The sequence below is a fragment of the Osmerus eperlanus genome, chromosome 12, assembly GCF_963692335.1.
Source record: "Osmerus eperlanus chromosome 12, fOsmEpe2.1, whole genome shotgun sequence".
NCBI classification, from domain to species: Eukaryota; Metazoa; Chordata; class Actinopteri; order Osmeriformes; family Osmeridae; genus Osmerus; species Osmerus eperlanus.
The window spans coordinates 12371002-12392447 of NC_085029.1; the positions used below are offsets into that span (position 1 = coordinate 12371002).

The following is a 21446-nucleotide window of genomic DNA, read 5'->3' on the forward strand; positions in this document are numbered from 1 at the left end:
CACACACACACACACACACACACACACACACACACACACACACACACACACACACACACACACACACACTACATGGGCCAGATGTTCAGTGTTGTTTCCTTCAAAGCAGAGAAGTTATGAGGGTTACTCAAAATGCCTGGCTTGTCGGCTGCTGGCGCTTAGTACATTCCTAAATTACCATGTAATGTAATACCCTGTTTTCGTTGTGAAAAAAAAACTGGTGAGACACGTTCTATTCAGAGTGGTGTCTGTCATGTTCTTTAAACACAGATGTAATGATGTCTATAATAGAACTAAGCATGTCACTTAAGAGTAGAGTCTTCGTTGAAGTTTCACATTGGCCCTTACGTAATAAAGAGGTTTGTAAACGACATTGATAAGAATGGAAAAACAAGAGACTGTGTTTTGTTTGAGCAAAACAAACTTGTTTCATTTCCTTCAACTCTGATAAGAAAAAATAACAAGTCCTTGCTCACTATAGAATCACACACTAAACCTTCTGTTATTAGTTTAGTCATATTTACATTAGTCAGAGAGACACTTTTAACTCTGACAATATGTTTCCTGCATGTCTCAACAAATCCAATAAAAATACAGCCTTGGGTTCAGCTCATTACCATTCGCTGTAGTTTATATTCATTTCAAGTCCTGTTAGGCGTCATTAATGTTGCTTACATAATGAAATTCATTGACTCTGTAGGGCTGAATGTTTAAATCATTAATCTCTCCTCTCTACAAGCTGCCGTAGATCAAGCTCACTGTGTCTTCCTCCCTGCCTGCCTGCCTCCGTCCTCCATTTGTTTGAGTCATTTCTTAACAGTTAAATGTTTTAAGACTAATCTTATCTAGAAGTGATTTGCTGGCATAATGGTGTTGTGGAGGCAGCCGTGAGGAGAGTGGTGTAAAACTGAAAGAAAACTGTTGCAAAGGTCAATTTTTATTGACATACCACCAGCTCTCTGCAGCAGAACGAGTTGGAAGAGAATGAGAACTGACTTAATAAACCAGTTAGTATACAATAATACTACAAGATCATCATTATCATTCCAGCTATGAGATAATAATGAAGTAATTTACAGAAACTGTTCTAATCTTAGATTATGGTTTCCTGTTGTACTGGCTCATGAATCATGCAATGTTGTTGAATCATGATGTTTGTCTTTCTAGGCCAGAGTATTTCAAGGTTAGAGGTAAATGCCTTTGTATCCATTTACAGGCAGTTCAATGTGCAATACCATGTCTATGAGTGCAACATTACAAACATCTTAATGACACACACGCAAGACTGTGTGTACATGACTCTTACGATCTTAGTCTATTCAATTGATGTGTTCTGTTGTGTAGATTTTAATGCCATGGATTAAGCACATCTCATAAATCAAATACACGATTGTTAGAAATGTGTAATATATTTAGTCATGTAGATAAACTCTCAGTCTTGTTCCATGGGAGAACATTTCTCTAAAAGGTCCATCTTGGCAAGTCTACATAAATAATTTGTCCTTGACTCATCTATCAGCATTCATAATATTGTGTCAACCATAACATTCTTTAGTGTTATATTTCAGAGCAGAGCTCTGAGAGTATAGTATAATCTCCCCACTTATGACATACCTTTATCATATATATTGTGCAATGCATTACCACCCGTTTGATTGTGTCAGAAGTTTTAACATTGACTGTTCTCTCAAGCCATCCAATAAAATGTTTTGTTTGTTGCCCTTGCAGCAGTGTGGGTGTAACGAGGCTTTAGAGCGGATGGCCAGAGGGGAACATGATAGGTTTGTGTGATATATTGGAAACTGAAATCTAAACCACCTGGTTCAGTACACTCTTACAGAGCTGGTAGTTGCCCTCAGCTCCCCCTTAGCTTCATTGCTTGTTTCTAGTTGAATATGCTAATGTTCATATGCTATGTTAGGATTGTTGTATTAGAATGAAACACCACACTCCATTCTTTTGATTCCATGACAACCAAAACGTGGGTTGTATAAGAATCTGAACAGTGATTCTTTAATCATTCAATCCTTAAGGGTGTGCTCCCGTGAATTACTGAATTTCATTAGTAAAAGCCTTCATATGAACACCATTCAGCGTTGTAGCCTTGACAATATCTTAGTATAGTATTCATTTAAAAACATAATTTTTCTGTAAGAGTGGATGGTAACTGTGTCTGTTCATGATATGGCCTAATGAATATGTGTTCAACAATATTCACATGTGACTAAGATGAATAAAGAATACAATTTCAGTTGATGACCCAAATGCATAAAAAAGAATATTCAACAATGTGATTTTATTACAGTAGCAATATTAAACAGGAATACATTAGTCGAAGTATAGAATGCAGAAAATTTAAATGCAGGTTTACCTAATCTTGAAAGTCATGAAATAAGTGTTGTAATAGTATTTTGAGTCATCTAGCATCAAACACCAGGTGTGTAACGAGCAGCTATGAGAGACAAACCAAATATACGTCTTGTCGTCAGGCAGAATTCACGGTAAGTAAATTACCTGACAGGGAAACACAAAAGGTTAGTGTTGTCCTGTGATCCTATTCGCTGTCGTGAAACTTAAAACTATTTGCAATAAAGGAGATTGATGTGAGCTGGATAGAACCCTCAGGGTCAGCAGAGGGTGTTTCTGAGTTGGTCCCCACAGGTTGAACTGATCTTCATGTATCACTGAGGCTGTTGTGTAGCTCTGTACCATCCATACTACCAGGACCAGATGGTGCTTATCGGAGTGATTGATAAGTGCCTAAGACTTGTACAGCTATCCATTTTCCACTGATGCATCAGAGGAGACGGAGAGATTACAGAAAAAATCTCTCTGACATTTACCAGACTTAATAAACGGGAAGATAAAGTATCAGCTGAAGAATTTCTGACTTTGTGATCAATCTAATATTTATTTTTGTCTATTGATTATTGTGTGATTTATAACTAGTGTTTGTTTGGACTCGTGAGAATGTTTCGTGTTTGAAAGATGTTCATCTATCTCTTAAATCAATATAAATGTTCTTCTCCATTTGCATGGAGAAGATCTGAGCTGTTCTGCATCTGGTGAACATGTCTAAGATATTAAAAAGAGAGAGAAAAATAGACAGATAAACAAAGAAAGAGGGAGGCAGGGAGGGGGGGAGTACAGAGATGAGGGTTGCAGATCTATTTTTCCACAAGCTCTAAAACTGAGGATATTTCCTGCAGCTCAGAGAGGAGAAAGATTAGGTTATCAATCTGCTGTACTCATATTGTCACCAGCAACCACAAATCCATGCTACGCAGCACACACTGAAACAGCCCATCTGTAAGGCAAATTATCCTCTGCAGTATAACTATCCTGATTTATTAGTACTTATTCTACTTACTGCATTCAGAGAAGCACTGTGAGAGCAACAGCTACATATGGAATAGGCCAATCTGTTTTCCCTCCGGTCTAGTAACCTCTTACACTAATATCTTATATCCAAGCAATTTACTTACACACCATGGACAAGTTTAATTGTCACGCCGATTATTAAACCTAGCACTGAACTAGGAACACATTTAATGGAACACTTTTATTATGAACGATTATACTTTGTTGTGATGGCTTAATGTATTGAACATGGCCATTGTTCGATTGCATGGACATATAATGGTCTGTGGGCATAGGGCATGCCAGTTCTAGAGGTGTGAACTGTAGGGAGAACACTTGGTTTTAGCACTCTGAGATATTTGATCTGTGGAAGCCTGCTGCACCTCTTCCCTGCTAGGCCAAGCTGTTCCCTCCCCTGCCTCATGTCACTGACACAGCCACAATGTAGTCAAAGATTCAGGGCACTTGGGTGACTTGACTATGCTTTTGTTATCAACTCCTATTCATTATTGTCTTTGGTGACACAAGATTGAAGGATATACTGCTATACTAAAAGTTTAGTTTTATATATTCTGATCTAAAATAACAAACTGATTGCTGCACACAAATCTTACTTTCATGATGCAGATCATGTGTTTTTATTCAGAATCTTTTGGGGATTTTGTCAATAGGATGAATAAACATATCTTTGTCATAAGTCATTTGCAATTAGCTTTTGATTATGTAGTTGAGAAAATAATGGATGATTGATTAAGAGTCAGAGGCTAAATGGTGCAATTAGTCAAAATGGAACATGTCCATGCAGCTATGCATCGAAGCAGTTTTATTCAATTGTAGCTGGTTGTTAATTATTTAATAAGAAAATGATTAAAATCATTATTAAAAAATCCACATTAACTTAGCCTACAATGAATGATAACCATCAATGATTAAAAGGCGAGTCAGTGGGAAATGACTATCAAGATTAAACTATAAATTATCGCGATCATTCTGCCCGGTTCCTCCTCGTGACAGAAAGCATTGCATAAGGAACAAAAATAGCTGACGTTACGGCTTTGAATCATGTAGGACTCATTGTACAGAAACGACCCCAGCAATTCTCTGCTTTGCGTTATTAAATCCCGCTGCAGTTGCTGCCAATGCCCCTCCTAAGCTAAATAATATATTACTCAGAGGACCCGCAACGACGAAACAATGGCCAGCATTTTAAGTACACTATTATTAAATGTGTTGTACACACTAGCATATTCCGCGCAAACATATGAATTGTTTCCTTTTGCGCGGCAGCGTAAACTAAATCCTAACCAAAAATCTTAAAAGACCAAATATCGAATGAAAATAGCGTCAACAGAAGGTCTTTATGAAAAAAGAAACACGACACCAAACGCGCGCATTCTGCATTCTAAACGCATCCGCGTGCCTATCACCTATCATAAACATTTTCAAAAACCAAGGCGGGATATGTAGTCTAAACTAAAAGCTGGCCCAAACCCTAAAACATACACTAAACCGCCGAGGAAGAACTATCTGCTTCAGTTCCACACTTAAACGATGTGTTTTAAGCTATTATTTCCCCGCCTGCTGCCTGTCTATTCCATTACCCCACCATGCACACCCTGGAGAGATAGCACAAGTGGCATTTTGGACGAAAGTGGATACAGTGCATGCATTCTAGAAATAGGAAGACGCGCGCTCCTGATTCTATCCCCAGGTCTACAGGAAATGTTCTTTCTATTACCACATACAAACGTCCTTGCAGCAGGTCCTGGTAGGGACATAGCAAGGCAATTACGCGTATTACTGTGTCATTAACTTAAACACGGTTGAATAAATTATTAATGAATCCTGGCATTGACAAAACGGATACACTACTTTGATGGCTGGAGCAAAAGAAATGTATTTACTGTTTAGATTTTTTAAATGGATACGAATTATGTAATGCGGTTGCAGTAGACTCATACACTCATCATGTTTATGAATTTAATATGACAATAGTTTCGCGCAAAAACGAAACAAATTGTTCTATTGGAAACATGAACGTCTGAAAAAATATTAGATTACTTTTTTACACATTTTTGGGCTGCCAGATTGGAACTATTTGGACTTCATATTGACGCAGGGCGGAATCCACCGTGCGCAAATATTGCAGACTGCCAGGACCGTTTGCAATCCATTCAAGCCAACAAGTTTGGAGAGAATGTAGAGTTTAATCAATTCAGAACCTCGCGATGGAGCCCAACTCACTCATGGTATTATCATCTAGTCTGCTTGTGTTTTTATAGGCTTTTATTTCTTGCTTATGAACAAAGTTACGGATGTATTTCTGCCACAGCTTATGGGAAATTAATGTTATATCAGGAAACTTTTGCTCATAACTTCATAAATACGTATGCTGTATTTATCTCTTTATATATATATAGGCTATACAGTATATCATTAGCCTATCATAAGATTAGATCAGTGAATTTGCTTTTGCAAAGACGTATGGCTATATCATATTTACATCGTAATATAGTTATCTTGTTCCAATTATATTGTATATGATGCAATTTGTAGCTATATACTTATTTTATACGCTTTGGCAATGTATGAAAAAAAAAACCCATATTGCTCTTTCCGCAGTGGGTCGGCTCGCCTTGCGGTTCACACGGACCTTACATTTTCTACAAGGCTTTTAGGTTTCACCTTCATAGCAAACCAAGAATATTGTCCCTTGGCGACTTTTTCTTCGTGAGATGTAAGCCAGGGGATTCCATTTGTGTAGCAGAACTCCAGCTGCTGTGGGAAGAAAGGACAACCAAACAACTTTTATCCAGCTCCAAACTTTATTTTCTCCCTGAAGATACCCCCCAGGGGAGAACTGTCAACCACGGAGAGGTAATAACATTTTCCTACTAGCATGCTTCACTGTAATTGTATGGCGACGTCCCTTCTCTGAATAACATTTAAAACAATTTAACACCGAGGTGTCGTTAAGATATGACCTGTAGCCTACAGCAAGCTATGCGTGACAATAAGTCTATTCCGCTTTCTGTTTGATGTGGCACAAAGACTGATAACTCGCAACACATTTCCTATAATGCACATCGACATGCATTAAATGTGGACAAGCTGTGTTCTCTAAACACAAACCCCCCTGTCTTAACGCTTGAGTTGTCCTTTTTGTCTGCAATGTCAATGCTTGTTTAGATAACAGATGTGCGTTATCTTTCTGAAACCGTTTTGTATAAGATAGCATAAAGTTCATTGCTTTTTACGTTTTATGTCCGTTTGGTTAAAAAAAAAAATAGTGCGGAAATTACGCACGGTGCTATAAATCAAACGCCTTTTATTTTGTCAGTGTTGTGTATGGCTGGGATGATTAATGGGGTGTGATACAATGACAAATTAGAAATCCTTATTGTCATGGGCGTTTTGAAAAGCTAAATTAAGACGTTAGAGCGTGAACGATCGAGCAACAAGATCAAGAATGTGATCTGTCAAGTTTAATCGTCAGCTTCAAATATTGAGCAACGCGATCAAAAAGACATGAATGCGTTCCGTTTTCTCAGTAAAACGCATTGTATTGTAAGCGGACATTTTCCCCATACGCGCTCAAACGCTCTCGGTCAGTGGGAATTGATTAATAATGGCAAGCTGATAAAGCAGGCAGCTGCGATGCCTTAAAGGGAACGAGTGACATTTATGAAGGTTATTATGTCAAAGTGCTGCGGCTTCATGCCGTACCACCGATAGTCTTTGCTATCAATGCAATTTGTTGGAAAGGGAAATATGTATGTTGCTCATGAAAACGTAACCCTTCACCTGCCAAGCAGGACTGTTTGTTTATGGATTAATGGCGCAATTGCTGCAATAATTGCAACGCAGAGGGAAAATATGGCTAGTTTACAGAAACAGCTGCTCCCGATATAACCGAGTTATATTAGATCTGTTTCATTTTTTTATGCTGGAATAATGAGCTAAGTCAGATTACAAAGAATACAACGTCTACTTGGTTGAACTTTTATTGTACTTTCCCCTCTAAGGAGCGGAGTATCACATTTCCATCTCATAATAAGCAACAGGTTTTTATGTGTTCCCTTAAAGAAAATGTCAAGGTTACTCCGCGCAGTGATTGTGAATATTAAAAAGGAATACAGCTGCTTGGTTGGATCGACCTTGGGCTTTTCGCTGTTTACACAAAGTAACGAGGTGGAATGGTTGAAAAACATTAGACTTAACCTTCGTGTTGACTCAGTTGATCAGACCCTGTCCTCTTCCTAAACTTGTCATCTGCTTGCCTCAGCCCCCTCTGCCCCTCCCCCTCCCAGGAGCGATGGGAGTTATTTGCGTTTCAAATTTATTGAGCAGCCCCATATGATTAGTGTTCCAAACGCGGCCAGGGGAATAGCAGGATAAGATTTCTTGCTCAAGGACAATGTCTCAGCAAGACGTATTTTTAGCATAATTCAGACATGGTGTGTACAGGTCTGTAATGTGCTGTGAGTTCATGGTGTCTTTTTATTGATCACCCTCCTTTCTGTAACACGAGGATTTGTTGACTTGCACTGCGTGTGCGTCAGCTATTAGTCCTTGAATGTTTTAAACGCTGTTGGAAAATGTGAGCCATATGGTGAATCCGAATAACAATGTGATTGAGTGTCAACCTGAGCCACCTGCGGTAATATGAACCGAGCCAATGTCACTGGCGCTGCAGAAGATGATGCACTCAGCAAATTGTCCAATTGAATTACATTTGCATTTGTACAGAAGCACCAAAAAGCCTGTAGATAAAAGATGAAGGATGATTAGGTTTTGAGGAGGCTCAAGTTAAGTATTCACCATGTGGAGTTAGTGGCGCTGTCTTCATTGTAATGTGTGTTATGTATCTGCCACCAAGGGGGTTTTATTCACTCTGTCCGTTCCCGCGAGATACTTAGGATGATTGAAGTTTTTTTTATTCCGCAGTAGCCCATCTGGAAAGCTGTTTACAGTAAAGACCTTGAGATAAAAACATGATCTCGTAGAGGTTTGTCCCAAGAGGGACTCTGTGGGCCACAACAGACAGTAATAGTCAGTGACAATAAATAGCTGTGGTTGGAATAGGGCATGCCCTGATTCCAGTTGCCTTTGTGTTTCTATACCCAGGTGATGTAATTCCCCCTGTGGCCTGACTTGGTCATTTATTAGCTGAGTTGCAAAGACAAGGACCGCATGGGTGCTAGCAGTTTCTCTCTCTCTCTCTCTCTCTCTCTCTCTCTCTCTCTCTCTCTCTCTCTCTCTCTCTCTCTCTCTCTCTCTCTCTCGCTCTTTCTCTCTCTCTTTCTCTCTCTCGTAGAATCTAACACTTCTGGTCTGGCTGAGCCTAGTGAAAGCAATGTTACACTCCCCACTCAGACATGTGCTGTTTTTACTTTGTTCAGCTTGACTTGATGATCTTGCCTCTGTTCTTCTCCGAGAGTGTATCCCTGGCAGGGGATTTCATGAGGGATTGAGCTTCACGTATACTCTCCCTCTGAAGTCTAACACTTCATATTCACTGTAGTTGCTGCCTGTGGCTGCACATCAGATGGGATATTTGTCCTTTTGTTACATGTTTATAAGTAATTTGTCAGATTTAAGACAGAGAGTATTTTACTGGGTGATGTTATCAGTGGAAACTCAAGTGTCTTGGTTATTAAACTGAGCCACTTACATCCTTGGGTTTTTCGTGTTAATTGGAGCCATTTGTTGGACAGCTTTGTAGCTCTGAGTATCAGGCTCCCCGTGCATGACTGCACCCAGGGCTAAGGCTGTTACGGCAATCCCTCTGAATAAAGCTGATGTGTCATAACAGCTCAACTAAAACACCTTTGTCTTTCATAAATAGAGGCCTGATGACATTCTACAAACCACACTGCACTCTGCTTTAGTCATTTGCATACTGTGGGTATTTCTGAGCAAGACATTTAGCAACAGCAATAATCATCCCAGATTGATCTGAGCTGGTATAAATACAAATTAAGGAACCTTCAGTTCTGTGGTTTAAGGAGAAAGTACATATTGATAGTAGTTCTGTATCTAATTATTTTCCCTTCAGATGTTGTTCAATTGTTGTGTGGATTACTCAACAGTCAGGCTTGTGATTTTGGGAGGGGAGCTTTGGAGCCCGGTGGCTCATATCCAGACATACTCTGTTGCCTGGCAGGCGTCCATGTTTGTGTTTGCATGCCTGTGGCACATATTTACAGTTCAAATTAGATCATCAGCTTTATATCTTTTTTGTTTTCAAAGGTTATATTCCTTGGTGTGACATTTTTAGGTCATGCCAGAGCACGTTAATGAATTTAGCGTGAAAGTGCAATATAGAATAAGCCTCTACATGTTTATCTTGGTCATGGTGGTAGGAGAGAATGAAACAGCAGATGATAAAGGACAGGGTAGGGAAGCCAAGAGTTATAAAAAGCTCTTTAAATAAGGGTAAGTGTATATGTCTATGTTAACATAATACACAACATGACACTTAATTACAGCATGTTAAGTATTCAAACATCTTATGAAAGTCAACTTTGCTTTTTGTCATGGATAGAAACACATAATAACTTAATCCTCTAGTGTTTGGTTTTTTCCGTGTGCCAATATAACGGGCTTAGCTCAGTGGCTGCACAGCTCTATGACACCACCAAACAATTAACTCTCCTCCTAGCTCTTAGCACGATCAATTATTGCCAGAATGAGGAAAGAAATTGTAAACTTTTCTTTTTTAAACTGAACCAAACAAAAAAAAACAACAACTTTCATATTTGCTATGGGCACATTTTTCATGTTAGCAGGTCAATAATTCAATATGCGTGCAAGCAGGTGTACAAATCTGCTGTGACCTGAGGAATTCTTGAGTTGACCCTAGGAGTTAGCGGAGTGAAACATTCTCAGCGTGACGCGGTTTGAGGGGCTCTCTGTATTACGGTGCTTGCCGCACAGCTCCCGGCACCCCCCCAGCCCCCCTCCCTCTCCTCTCTTCCCCCCCTCCCCCCAACCCTTCCTTATAGTATAATTACAAGGAGACGATTGTTTTGGAACTAGGCAGTCAGCAAACTCTTGAATTTAGAGGGAGGGATTGGAATTGTGTGTGGTTGTTTTTTTTATGTTCTCACTAAACTACTAAAGGTCAACATAGTAGGAGGAACTTGGTTTTATACTTTCAGTAACATTCGTCTTGGAAAAAAACAATCTTATGTTAAGTATTTCAGCAGAGTGGTGTCAGATCAAAGCGTCTGAGTAAAGCATGTGATGTCAGTGTAAAGGTTGCTGTGTCACAGTTAGAAATGACCTGCTTCACTTTCCAGGTGCAGGACAGCTCACACGCCATAACAACACTGAGGTTTCTGTTTCAATACACAACTGACATTTTGAAATCTAATTACGTTACACCAAAAGTTTTTTCGCATCTGAAGTGTTTTGGGGATATACAGTATTTTCACCTAAATTAATGTCCATATTTTATTGATTTGAAAAGGAATGACCATAGCCCTGCTTTGATAATTAGTGTGCACACTGGTGATTGAACCAGGAATATAATGATGGACAGCTTGCAGGGTCCCAAAGGGATTTGATCATTGGTCAAAAATACCATATGATGATTCTGTGAATTCTGTAGGATATTGCAAAATGTTTCATTGCGACTAACCAGATGGAGTTTATTGCATACCGATACCATACTGTAGAAAGACTGTATAGTAATGGAAGATATGTAGGATGACTATCCTCCAGTGAATATTGTGAGAGAGAGTTGAAATAAGAGCCATTTTTCATTCTTTGCACATAAAAGGAAGTTCATTATAAAAGGTATGATCAGCAAAAGCTCTCTGCCTACAGAGGGAAAGGCATAGCCTAGCCTGCTGGAGCAGGGAAAATAGAATGTGTATTCCACTCCGTATGGAGTTGCAATTTTCTGTGATCTATGTTTGCTTTTATTGGGTCACGCTGGGGAAAATGCGGAGGAAAATGCAAAGAAAGCAGTTAATGCATCCATTGGGTGTAGCTACGGCATAATGAAGGAGGGGGGTGCAAGGAAGGTAGAGGGAGAGATAAAGAAGGGAGAAAGAAATTGACAAAATAAATGGAAAGAAAAAAAGGACAAAGCAAAAAAAGCAAATGAGAGAAGAGTAAAGAAGGGAGGGAATTGGAGTCAGTCAAAATACTTGATAAAGGCTTCCGTGAAATACAGACACATCTGCTCTCCAGATTCCAGCCTCGACCCCAGACCTCTGTGTTATCCTCCGCCAGGTTACAAGCACCGCTTTATTGCCTTTTTTAATGAATGATGTGTTTATTTGGCAGTTGCACTTATCTGGGGCAGCAGCATTGCTAGTGGTGCATCCATTCAGGGAGAGGGGATGCATAATGTAGCAGGATCACTCAATATTGAGATTGTGCCATTAAAAATGAAGGAATATTTAGTAATTCGGTCAGGTCTTACAAGCTGCAGACTCAGAAGAAACAAGTGCATCTTTAGAGAGCGGCTGTATTGATTTTAGCGCCATGATTTATGTGAAATGATTTGCATTAACATCGAGGACCTAATAACGTTTCTGTGGTATTGTTCAGAACTGTGGAGTAAGCTCTGGTCTTGGGGCTCAGTTATGTTAGATATTGTGTTTACTAGGAAATTGAGTTCTACTTGAAACGGATTATAACTTAGAGTTATATAACTTAAAACATAAAGACTTAATGAATCTTCCTCAAACCCTTTAAAGCATGTGTGGCTTGGACCCATGTCCTTTAGATGAGGTGCCTGAGATTTATAAACCAAATATTACACTCAGACTCCAAGACCAAGTCCTCTTAGTCTCTTTGTAAACTCTGTGTCTAAAACTTGATCCATCTCTGCTTTTTAGGATGAGATCATCGCAGTGTCCGAGAAGGTGATTGTGCGGTTGGAGGACCTGGTGAAATGGACGGAGTGGGACTCGTCAGGATGGACCAAAGGACTGAAGGCCGTGCCCCTCAAGCCCAGTACAGTACTCTGGGAGCAGGGCAAGAATGGTCAGAGAGAACCCCATCTGCTTCGGTACCGAGAGTCGACACTCAACAGTGGCCTCAACTTCAAAGATGTTGTAAAGGAGAAGGCTGAACTTGGTAAATATGTGGGCTGTTTGAGTTTCTCTGTTTTTTTCTTTCTTTATTTCACATACAGGTCACATACAGACTGGTTAAGGTGTCTACTGTTCTATTTCACTCTGTTCTTTTTATCTCTGCTGTTCCTCATCATGCAGTCAGAAGATGAAGTAGACAATGTATACACTGAGAGCACAGCCCCTTTTAGCCACCCTTGAGAAACAAGTTTTCTTAACATCTGCAATCAATCACATAGATTATTTAATCTCACACAAATGTTTGCCCTCCATTTTCTCTGTTCATTTGTCCGCAGCTCAGTTGGGTAGCTCTGAGCATGTTTGACTATGAGCTCTGATTAACTAGTGTTTCTCCCCCTGTGGCTTCACAACATTCATGTTCTGGCTATTTGTAATCTTCTACCAAATGTAATGTTTGTGAAGAGAAGGGGAGAGAACATCAGAAAGTGGATCAATAATAAAACAAGCCTTTGTCACAGGGCCAGGCGCAAGTTAATATCATAGACTAGAACATAAACGTAAATGTGTGAGGAAAACTGTCACCTTGGAATAACAGTGTGGATAATGGAGAAGCACAAGCTCTGAAAGTGACTCTTCTGAACCTATTCCACATGACTTTCCCTAAACTGCACATCTGACATCCTTCTATTCATCTTTTATTTTGTCCAGGTACAGACTTTGTCTATATGAATGTCATTGACTAGATTAGACTACATTGCACTACACCCTTTAATAAACTCTGGTACAGGAAGGCTTGCAAAAAGACAGATAACCAGACAGACAGGGCTGTTTTTGGATGCTTTTATATAGGCCTTACTGGTCCCCTAATACTGTATCTTAACCCTTGTGTTATCTTCGGGTCATTCTGACCCATCAGTTGTTGTGACCCACCGTCGTATTGTGACAACTTCACCGCATACAAAAACAAAGTGAAGCATTTTCTTTTAACCGTTGGGCTGTCTCAGATAACCAGACAGACAGGGCTGGGAATGACAGACAGACAGAGAAGAAAAGTGAGGGTTCCCTTTGGCTTTACAGGGGTGTAGTGTGCTGTTTATACCGACACAACATGCATTTATACATGTGTAACATGCCTCAGTTATCACAGCCGAGTAGGGGAGCTGCAGAGAGCGGCTTTATGACCTTGTAAACATGTCATTTTTGGCTGCATTCCTGTGAAGAAGCAAATACCTGCTCAGAAGCAAGGGGTATGGCCTTACATGGTGATGTTATAGTCAGTAAACTATCTCCTTTCAAATCAAGCCCATTTTAACTTGGGGTCAGGCCACAAAATGGTGCTTACTTATAGTTTTCTTTACGGTCAGTGCTGAAGTTTGACCTGGCAACCATAGCCTGTCTCTTTCTATGAGCATTTCTTCCACTGTATGTTGAAATATGACTACTTGAGAAAGTATTATTTTCACCCGCTGGTGAGGCAAGCATAAAGGCCATGCCAGGGCTTTATAGCTGTATATTAAATTCCTTTTGTGGTGTCTCTAATTATGCCGCGATGGATCTCCTGACTCCCACAGTTCTGGGAATTTGCATAAGGCTTTGTCTGAGTCTCACATAGGCGAATGTTAAATTGCCCTTGAATGCTTCAATGGCCTGATGTATTAGATTCCTATGTAGAGATTAGATAGGCGGATCAATAATGGATGCTTTGTCACTGAAAGCTTACATGAGGCTACAGCCAGCGATGGGAATCAATAAGCCAGCAGGCTTGTGGCGGAAAAAAGGGAGTCTGATTTATGTGTAGCGGCTTAACCTTGTAACCATATTATTTTTGTGTATTGTGTGTCTGTAGGTATTTTTGTAATGTTAATAGCTTGCTTTTTAATTACTGTATTAGCTTGTTTGTGCACTGAAAATGTGTACGGCAGTTACTCAAAGTGCCTCCAGATACCCTGGTAAGCAGAATCTCCTGGCAAAAGACCAGAGGCCATCCTCCCTTTTTCTGTTTTTCTTCTCTCTCCCTGTCTTCTCTCTCTCTCTCTCTCTCTCTCTCTCTCTCTCTCTCTCTCTCTCTCTCTCTCTCTCTCTCTCTCTCTCTCTCTCTCTCTCTCTCTTTCTCTCTCTGTCTCGTTTAAATGGTCTCTCTTTGTTGTCCAGAGAAAGAGAGGGAGCATTCATTAAGCCAAAGTCTTTAAGTGTCCTAGAGAAGACCTTTAAAACACAGCATTACGGAAATGGGCCATTAATTGACACAGGCACATAAATTAAGAGCGGTCAACTTTGTTCTGTGGATAAAGCTGGCTTGAACTTCTGAAGAAGAGTATATGTATGCCTAGAAACTCATATAACTGGCATTTGTTTTCAGTTTCAATACATTTGATATTTAATATAAATGGTGATTTGTAGGTCTCTAAACTGAATCAGGAGGTAAAGTAATGGCTCTTCTCCACCCGCTGTGACTCTGACTCAACCAATCACCATGTTCTCTGGCCAAATAAAAATGGCACTGTCTGAATTTGATATGGAAATTGCTTTGATTTGCGAACACAAGATCAGAACCATAACGCTGATGCAGAGAGGAAGACTCTGGTAATTGAAACAGCCGAAAGAAACAGCAATTGTTCACCTGGGGAAAATGGCTGTGTGTGTTTTATAATAAAGGAAAGGAAGGAATTCTCAGCACACCAACCAAACACATGGATTACTGCCAAGAGACAAAGTGCAATGTTTACTTGTTAGAAAAGACTGTCATAAGAATGAAAATATATTCTGTCAATTAGGATTATCTGAATAGGTCATTTGCTTAGGCATTGTTGACGCTCTTTATCAGGTTTTGTAAAACCATTTTCCTACGACAAGAGAAACTGACAATAGATCTCTGCTAATCTTCTTGTAGTCTCTCATCTTCTGTCAGGTGGCCCCTGGAACATAATTAGGTTTTAAGAGCCCTACCTAGCCCAGCAGTTTGAGCAGTGAAGAGAGGAGGGGGGAGGAGCAAGGGAGGGAGGGAGGGAGGGAGGTTGCAGGGAGAGGGGGTTGTATTTTAAGCCGTATCTCAGGGGAGTTGGACAGGAGGACAGCTCAGAGGATTCTGGGGTATTAGCAGTGGGTCACTAAGCAGAGGGATCGCTGGTAGAGATATTAGCATACCTCCATGGATATGAGCTGCTCACCTCTGGACTGCTGTTGTAACTAATGTGCATACAGAAATGGTAACTTGTACAACCATTTGTGGTTGTCACCTGAATATCCACAGATAAAAAGATGTGTTGAAGGTGGTTTAGAACTACTGGGTACTACTATTGCTAATATACAGTAAAAGTATGTCTCACTGGGGAGCTCTCTGGTGATAAGCTAACACTGCTGGGATGACCTGATGTCATCTTAAGATCACAGGGCTTCCCTCTTGGGCTTCGCGTAGACACTTGTGTCCTTTTGGCTGCAAGAGTATATATATATATATATTGACGCCAGTTTATTGAATTATAATGGAATAAACTGGCGTCAGTGAATTCAGGGTTTCAGCGAAATGAATCGTGAATCGTGAAATGAATGTTAAAGCTGATTCAATCCAATAAATGTAATTCCTGAATGGCGTTTGTGTGAAGTGATTGGTAGGTTGTTCCCTCATCCTCTCCACTGGGTACTTGAGGAGTGCCATTTGAAAATGATATCATATGACAGGTTGGCAATTTGGAAAGCAATTACAGTCGTACACAGCAACAACTTGGAGGAGAGCTGGACCATTCTTATATATGTCTAAATTGTAATGACTTTTCACATCTTCCTTGTTAGATAAAGTCAGAATGTTTGAATTTTGTCACCAAAGATTTTTTTCCTCTCATTACTCCGGCAGGTGTTGGAAACAGAGCTCTATGCAGCCTGTAATCCATGCAGCTCATCATCCATGTAACAAGTACGTGTTTAAGGTCAGGTCAAGTCTAACGAGTAGAAGCGGCTCCGCTGAGACGACTCGTTGCACTGTACATAAGCTCCTGGACACTCTTAACAATCTGATGGATGAGTTGAAACATGAACCGTGTTGATTTGGCAGTGATAGTAGGATGATATTGTATGGATTTCCTTTAACAAAAGCTTTTTTATGGTCCTGTAACTGGGCTGTAAAAACCACACCCAATCCAGTGTATAGAATGAGTCTGAGTACGTGGGTGTTCGTGCGTGCGTGTGCATGTGGGGGTTCATGCGTATAGTTTTAGTTATGTAGAGCTGTTTCACTCAAAAGCTCTCTGCTGTTACTGCTACTCCTCTGGATGGGCTTGTTATAAGCTTACTGAGTGCTTGCTTAAACAAAGTGTGAGAAAAAGCTCAATCCTGTCCTTAAGATACCAGTAAAACTCTCCTTTATGCTCCTTTAAATGGGCACCTGGAGGGAGAAGATGATATAACCACTGCTGGCTTGTTTTCCACTGTGTGGGTGATGTACAAGGGACCGTACAATTACAGGATAGCAAGCTACTGTACACCAGAACCTGTGTGAAGAAGAGCCCTATGGCTTCTCACAACAGACACTTTCTACTGTATATTCCATATTATATGGCCATGTTTTACACCAAGTTAAAAAGAGTGAAGGCATTTTCTCTATTATGCTTCATCTTTCATCTGATGGATAGGGTTTTGTTTGACAGGTGTATGCTTATTTAAAATGAGTTCAAAGTTATGGTTTTACCAAAAAACGTGGATAGATAGATTTAAATCTCCCTTCATACATTGCTTTGGATGAAAGCGTAAACTAAAACACATTACTATAGATAGATATACTGCATATACTTAGATGCAGTTCATGATGGACAGATAAACAGATAGATAGATGGCAAGTTAAAGGATTTATACTAAGAAGGATTTACTGTGCCATTCCCCTTCTCTCACATCTTGAATATTGCATGCCAGATTATTTTGCTGACTGCCGCAGCAGTGAGGGAGTGAGTGAGTGAGCAGTTTACAACCAACAGTAATTTATTCTGCTACATTCAAATGTTGTTGCCGGTTGGTGCTTTTGGAGAGGAAATTGTGCCCTATATTTGAGGAACTAGTTACAAAGACTGATATGTGAAATAGCTTTTCAACTATATACTGTATTTCTATACAAGCTACATCATTATTTATTTACTTGTGCTGGGCCCTCTTGGTCTCACTTATACACTCGCTTGCTCAAACTTACGTGTCACTTAATATAGTTGCAGGCAAGGCAGGCCTAGTTCTTTAGCCTATATAGAGAAATCCTTGGCTGCTCCCACTCAGTCAAGAGAAAACAAGCAGCTGAATGATATTTCTCTGCCCCACCCCCCACCCCCCTTCAGTAAAAAAAATCTAATTTAATGGCCCAAACATTCCCCAGTAATTAAATGAGTGTTTTATTTAGGCTAAACTTTTCTTCTCCAGCTTTTGTCAGCAGCCTCAGTGTTGGTGTTTAGTGGTGTAGTGTTCTATTACAGCTCCTCTCGTTCTCTCTCTCTCTAGTTCTCTCACTCTGTTTCATAGTCATTTGATGTTTTGATTATTGGCAGGGCTGTTTGAGACGTTAACAAGGCTTATTGTCTATTACAACACTCTGATCCGACCATAACTTTAGTTACTCCCCTCATGACTAAACTATGGACTGCAGCCAGCCATTAAAACAAATCTGTGATGTGTATTGTATTGTGATCTGGAGTGGAAAATAAAGGGAGAGAAAAAAAAAGAGGCAGTTGGTTTGCTAATAATGATGGAACAGTTTTCATGAGCATGAAGAGAGGGTGGGGCTAAAGGAAAAAAGGAAAGAAAGAAAGAAAGAGAAAGAAAGAAAAAGAAAGAGAAAGAAAGAGAATGAAAGAAAGAAAGAAAAATATAAGAAAGAAGAAAAAGCATGAGGCATGGTGTAATCAGTGATTGGTTTCAAGTCCAAACATATTTGTTTTTGTAGCTTTATTGGGTTTCCGTGCTCCCTAGTTCCCTGTGCTGGCCCCTGCACAGCATGCTCTCTGGGATAATAGTAGTGCTGCTGCTAGACACTCCAACAATACACATGCCTCCAGAACCTGACCTTTGGAGGAAATGAATAGTTTTATTGTCTGTCCATTACCAAGACTGAAACAACACTCAGGTTATTAATGTGACTTCTCCTGTAACATAAAATAGCCCCACTAAACAGCCAGAAGCCCTGATATCTATAAAACATAGTACTTACGGTACTTACTTACTTAGCTACTTACCCACACCAACCAAAAATATCATTAATCTGTTTGGCTTCATTAGATTTGACAAGTTTTTCAGACAAATGCCTTAAAAAAAGAAAAAAAAGAATGTTAATGCAGTTTGCTGTCTCTTTGAGAAGTATGTCACCCCCCCACTCTCCCTTACCCAGTAGGCAGCCATTGTGGAATTGTTAATTTTAACCTGAGGGCTCTCACTGGGGCTTTCAGAACAGGAACACAATGCTGGCTTTTTCATGGTGAGCCAGTGCCAAGCCCCATCTAGTCTAGTTGACTAATATGCTATTATCGTCAGCCAATCATGTCACACACAAGCTGGAACTCTGTCGCAACACTACTGAAAGGCTTCCTTTTAAAATATTAAACATCTTGGAACAACTTACACAGTCAAGGTCTTATTATTATTCCTTCCTTTGGCTCTGGGTTTTTATTGGCACTCACTGTGCCACAGTTTAATCTATTTCATTTAGTCTTGTAGGTAGAACTTTTTGTGCAGGAGGAATATATTGCGTGCATGAGTCTTTAATTATTCACTAATCAAATTCATCTCAGTTGCTGCTGCCTAATCCAGATATCCAGAAGAGCAACAGTGTACAGTCCACTATTCAGTTGACTACCCAGGAATAGGGAAACATTGCTGTTTGACTTGAATCTCATCACTGGAGATCATTCCTAAAGACCTTAGAAACATGTAGTAGTATATTGCTTTCTGCTGAAATTGGTTGTTTTAATGTTTTTAGTCACAAAACACTCTACCTAAATCGACTGATTATCATGTTGTCATTTAGTTTTATGCAGATATGTTTCATTTGGTTGTGTTTACATTCACAACCAAATATGCGTAGGCAACATTTGGTTAATGGTAACACATTAGGCATTGTTGTCACAGTGCTTTGGAAAATATCTTGACACACTATTGCATTTAGCATATTTTACAGTAACATGTGAAGCAAGATGTCTCTATATAAATTGCATACAAATATCATAAAATGCCTTAGTAAAGTGACCCTCACAGCATGTCAAATGTAAAAACAAAATTCAAGAAATTGACGTCTATTTTAAAATACTGAATTGACTTACTACAGTGTATGATTCTGTGTGTCACTACGGGGCTCATTAAGATGTTGAGCTGAAAATAGTCATTAGTTTGCAAGTCGTTTGGTAGAAATAGGACTAATTATATACTTGAGTCATGAATAAAGTGATTATTTCCTGTGTATATCTGACTAATAAGATGGCGTCCAGTGAAAGCAGTTGTCACAATGACATCCACTGCTGAGTGGAGGGTCAGTCTCTAACAGGTACGGGACCAGTTAGCATTGCAGATGATCAATAGCAGTTCTGAGGGGAGAGGTTAAACACCAAGTTCAGATCCTGACATTATTTACAGATTAACTCATCTAGCCACTATGGATAATGTTATACAATACTATTATTGTTTTTATAACAGGTTCTATTTACCTCCATGCTTCCCCAAGCACATCCTGAGAGATTGTACTTCTTTTCAGGAAAGAACGGGCTTAAACATGTAGGATTCTTTCTCTGTATTGTGTTCCGTGACTAAGGTTTTGATCATTCTACACAAAGGGAAATATGTAACTTCAGGATTTCTTCTCCTTTCTTGTTTGTGTTTCTAATTTCTCAAAGGGTACATAGGGAAGTGGCATTGTTTCGAAGCAGGCGGAGTGAGATTCTTTACTCAGCATGTCTGCTGTGACAGGCCCTATAGGAATTATGAATGATTTATTATTAGGACAGTCATGAAAAGCTCTTGTCTTGTAACATAAGAACAGAGAAGGACAGCATGTAAAGAAATAAGCACAATAGTGCATTGATAGCATACCATGTCCTTATCCAAGCTTGCATCTAATCCCTCTATTGTGTCACATTTTAGATGCTGCTTAATTGGTTTCATTGAGTGAACGCCATTATTCTCCCTCTGCCTCTTCCTGTTCTTGTGGAAATTGTAATTATTTCACCCACTCGTGTACTATAAAAGGGAGCAACTATTGTTTTGAGTACGCTTGTTAGAATATGATTTCCATTTTAACCAAACAAGATGAAGTTAATCGCTTTGGCGTTGCATGTGGACGTGATCTATCTTTCTGCTGTTTGTTTGACACCGGCGTTCTAAGTAAATACATATTTAAATTGCTCATTAAAAAGTAGGAAAAATTGATACATCCCTCCCACAAGGGACAGGGGTTGGATATTAAGCAGATCTTTATTCAGATCTTACCTTTACAGTATGTGTGTGTGCGTGTGTGTGCGTGTATATGTCTGTGTATATGTGTGTGTAGATATGTGTGTATATATGGGTGTGTAGATGTGTGTGTATGTGTGTGTGTATGAGCCTGCACTCGTGCGTGTGTGTTTGTGTCCTCTGTGTATAATGAACGTGCAGCGAAGATACCAAAGCTTTTAAAAATGCAATTAAATCAAAGGAAATAGGACAAGGACATTGAGTACTTTCTGTGGAGAGAGAGAGATGCTTGATGCTATGTAGCAGAGGAAAATATCATCCTCGGTATCTTGTGTAGCGCCAGCCTGATTTGTACAATATGTCCTATTTTGCTTAAACATTGTGCCGAATGCAACATCCCTCTAATGGGGCATGCTTTTCTAGCTCAATCTTGGCGTTGATTCTATGGCTGATCTTTATAATGTCCCAGGGATACATTTCCCTTTTAATATCAACTTCTATGTTGGTTTGAGTGATTATGTTGAATGTAATGCCGTCATAAACAATTCAGAGCTCGTAGAAGATCTCTTTGTGCAGACCTGATCAAAAATACATCCAGCTCCCATAGCACACACATCCTCGTCGTAT

At 39.7% G+C, this 21446-nt stretch overlaps 1 protein-coding gene across 1 annotated transcript in view; it reads left to right on the top strand.

The window, feature by feature from the left end:
- Positions 1-5540: 5540 nt before the first annotated feature.
- arid5b (AT-rich interaction domain 5B) overlaps positions 5541-21446 on the top strand; it is a 64000-nt gene continuing 48094 nt past the window's right edge. Inside the window, 3 exon segments of the mRNA XM_062474903.1 lie at positions 5541-5609; positions 5983-6237; positions 12216-12456. Of these exon segments, the coding sequence (XP_062330887.1) occupies positions 5589-5609; positions 5983-6237; positions 12216-12456 (517 nt within the window). The 5' untranslated portion in view covers positions 5541-5588.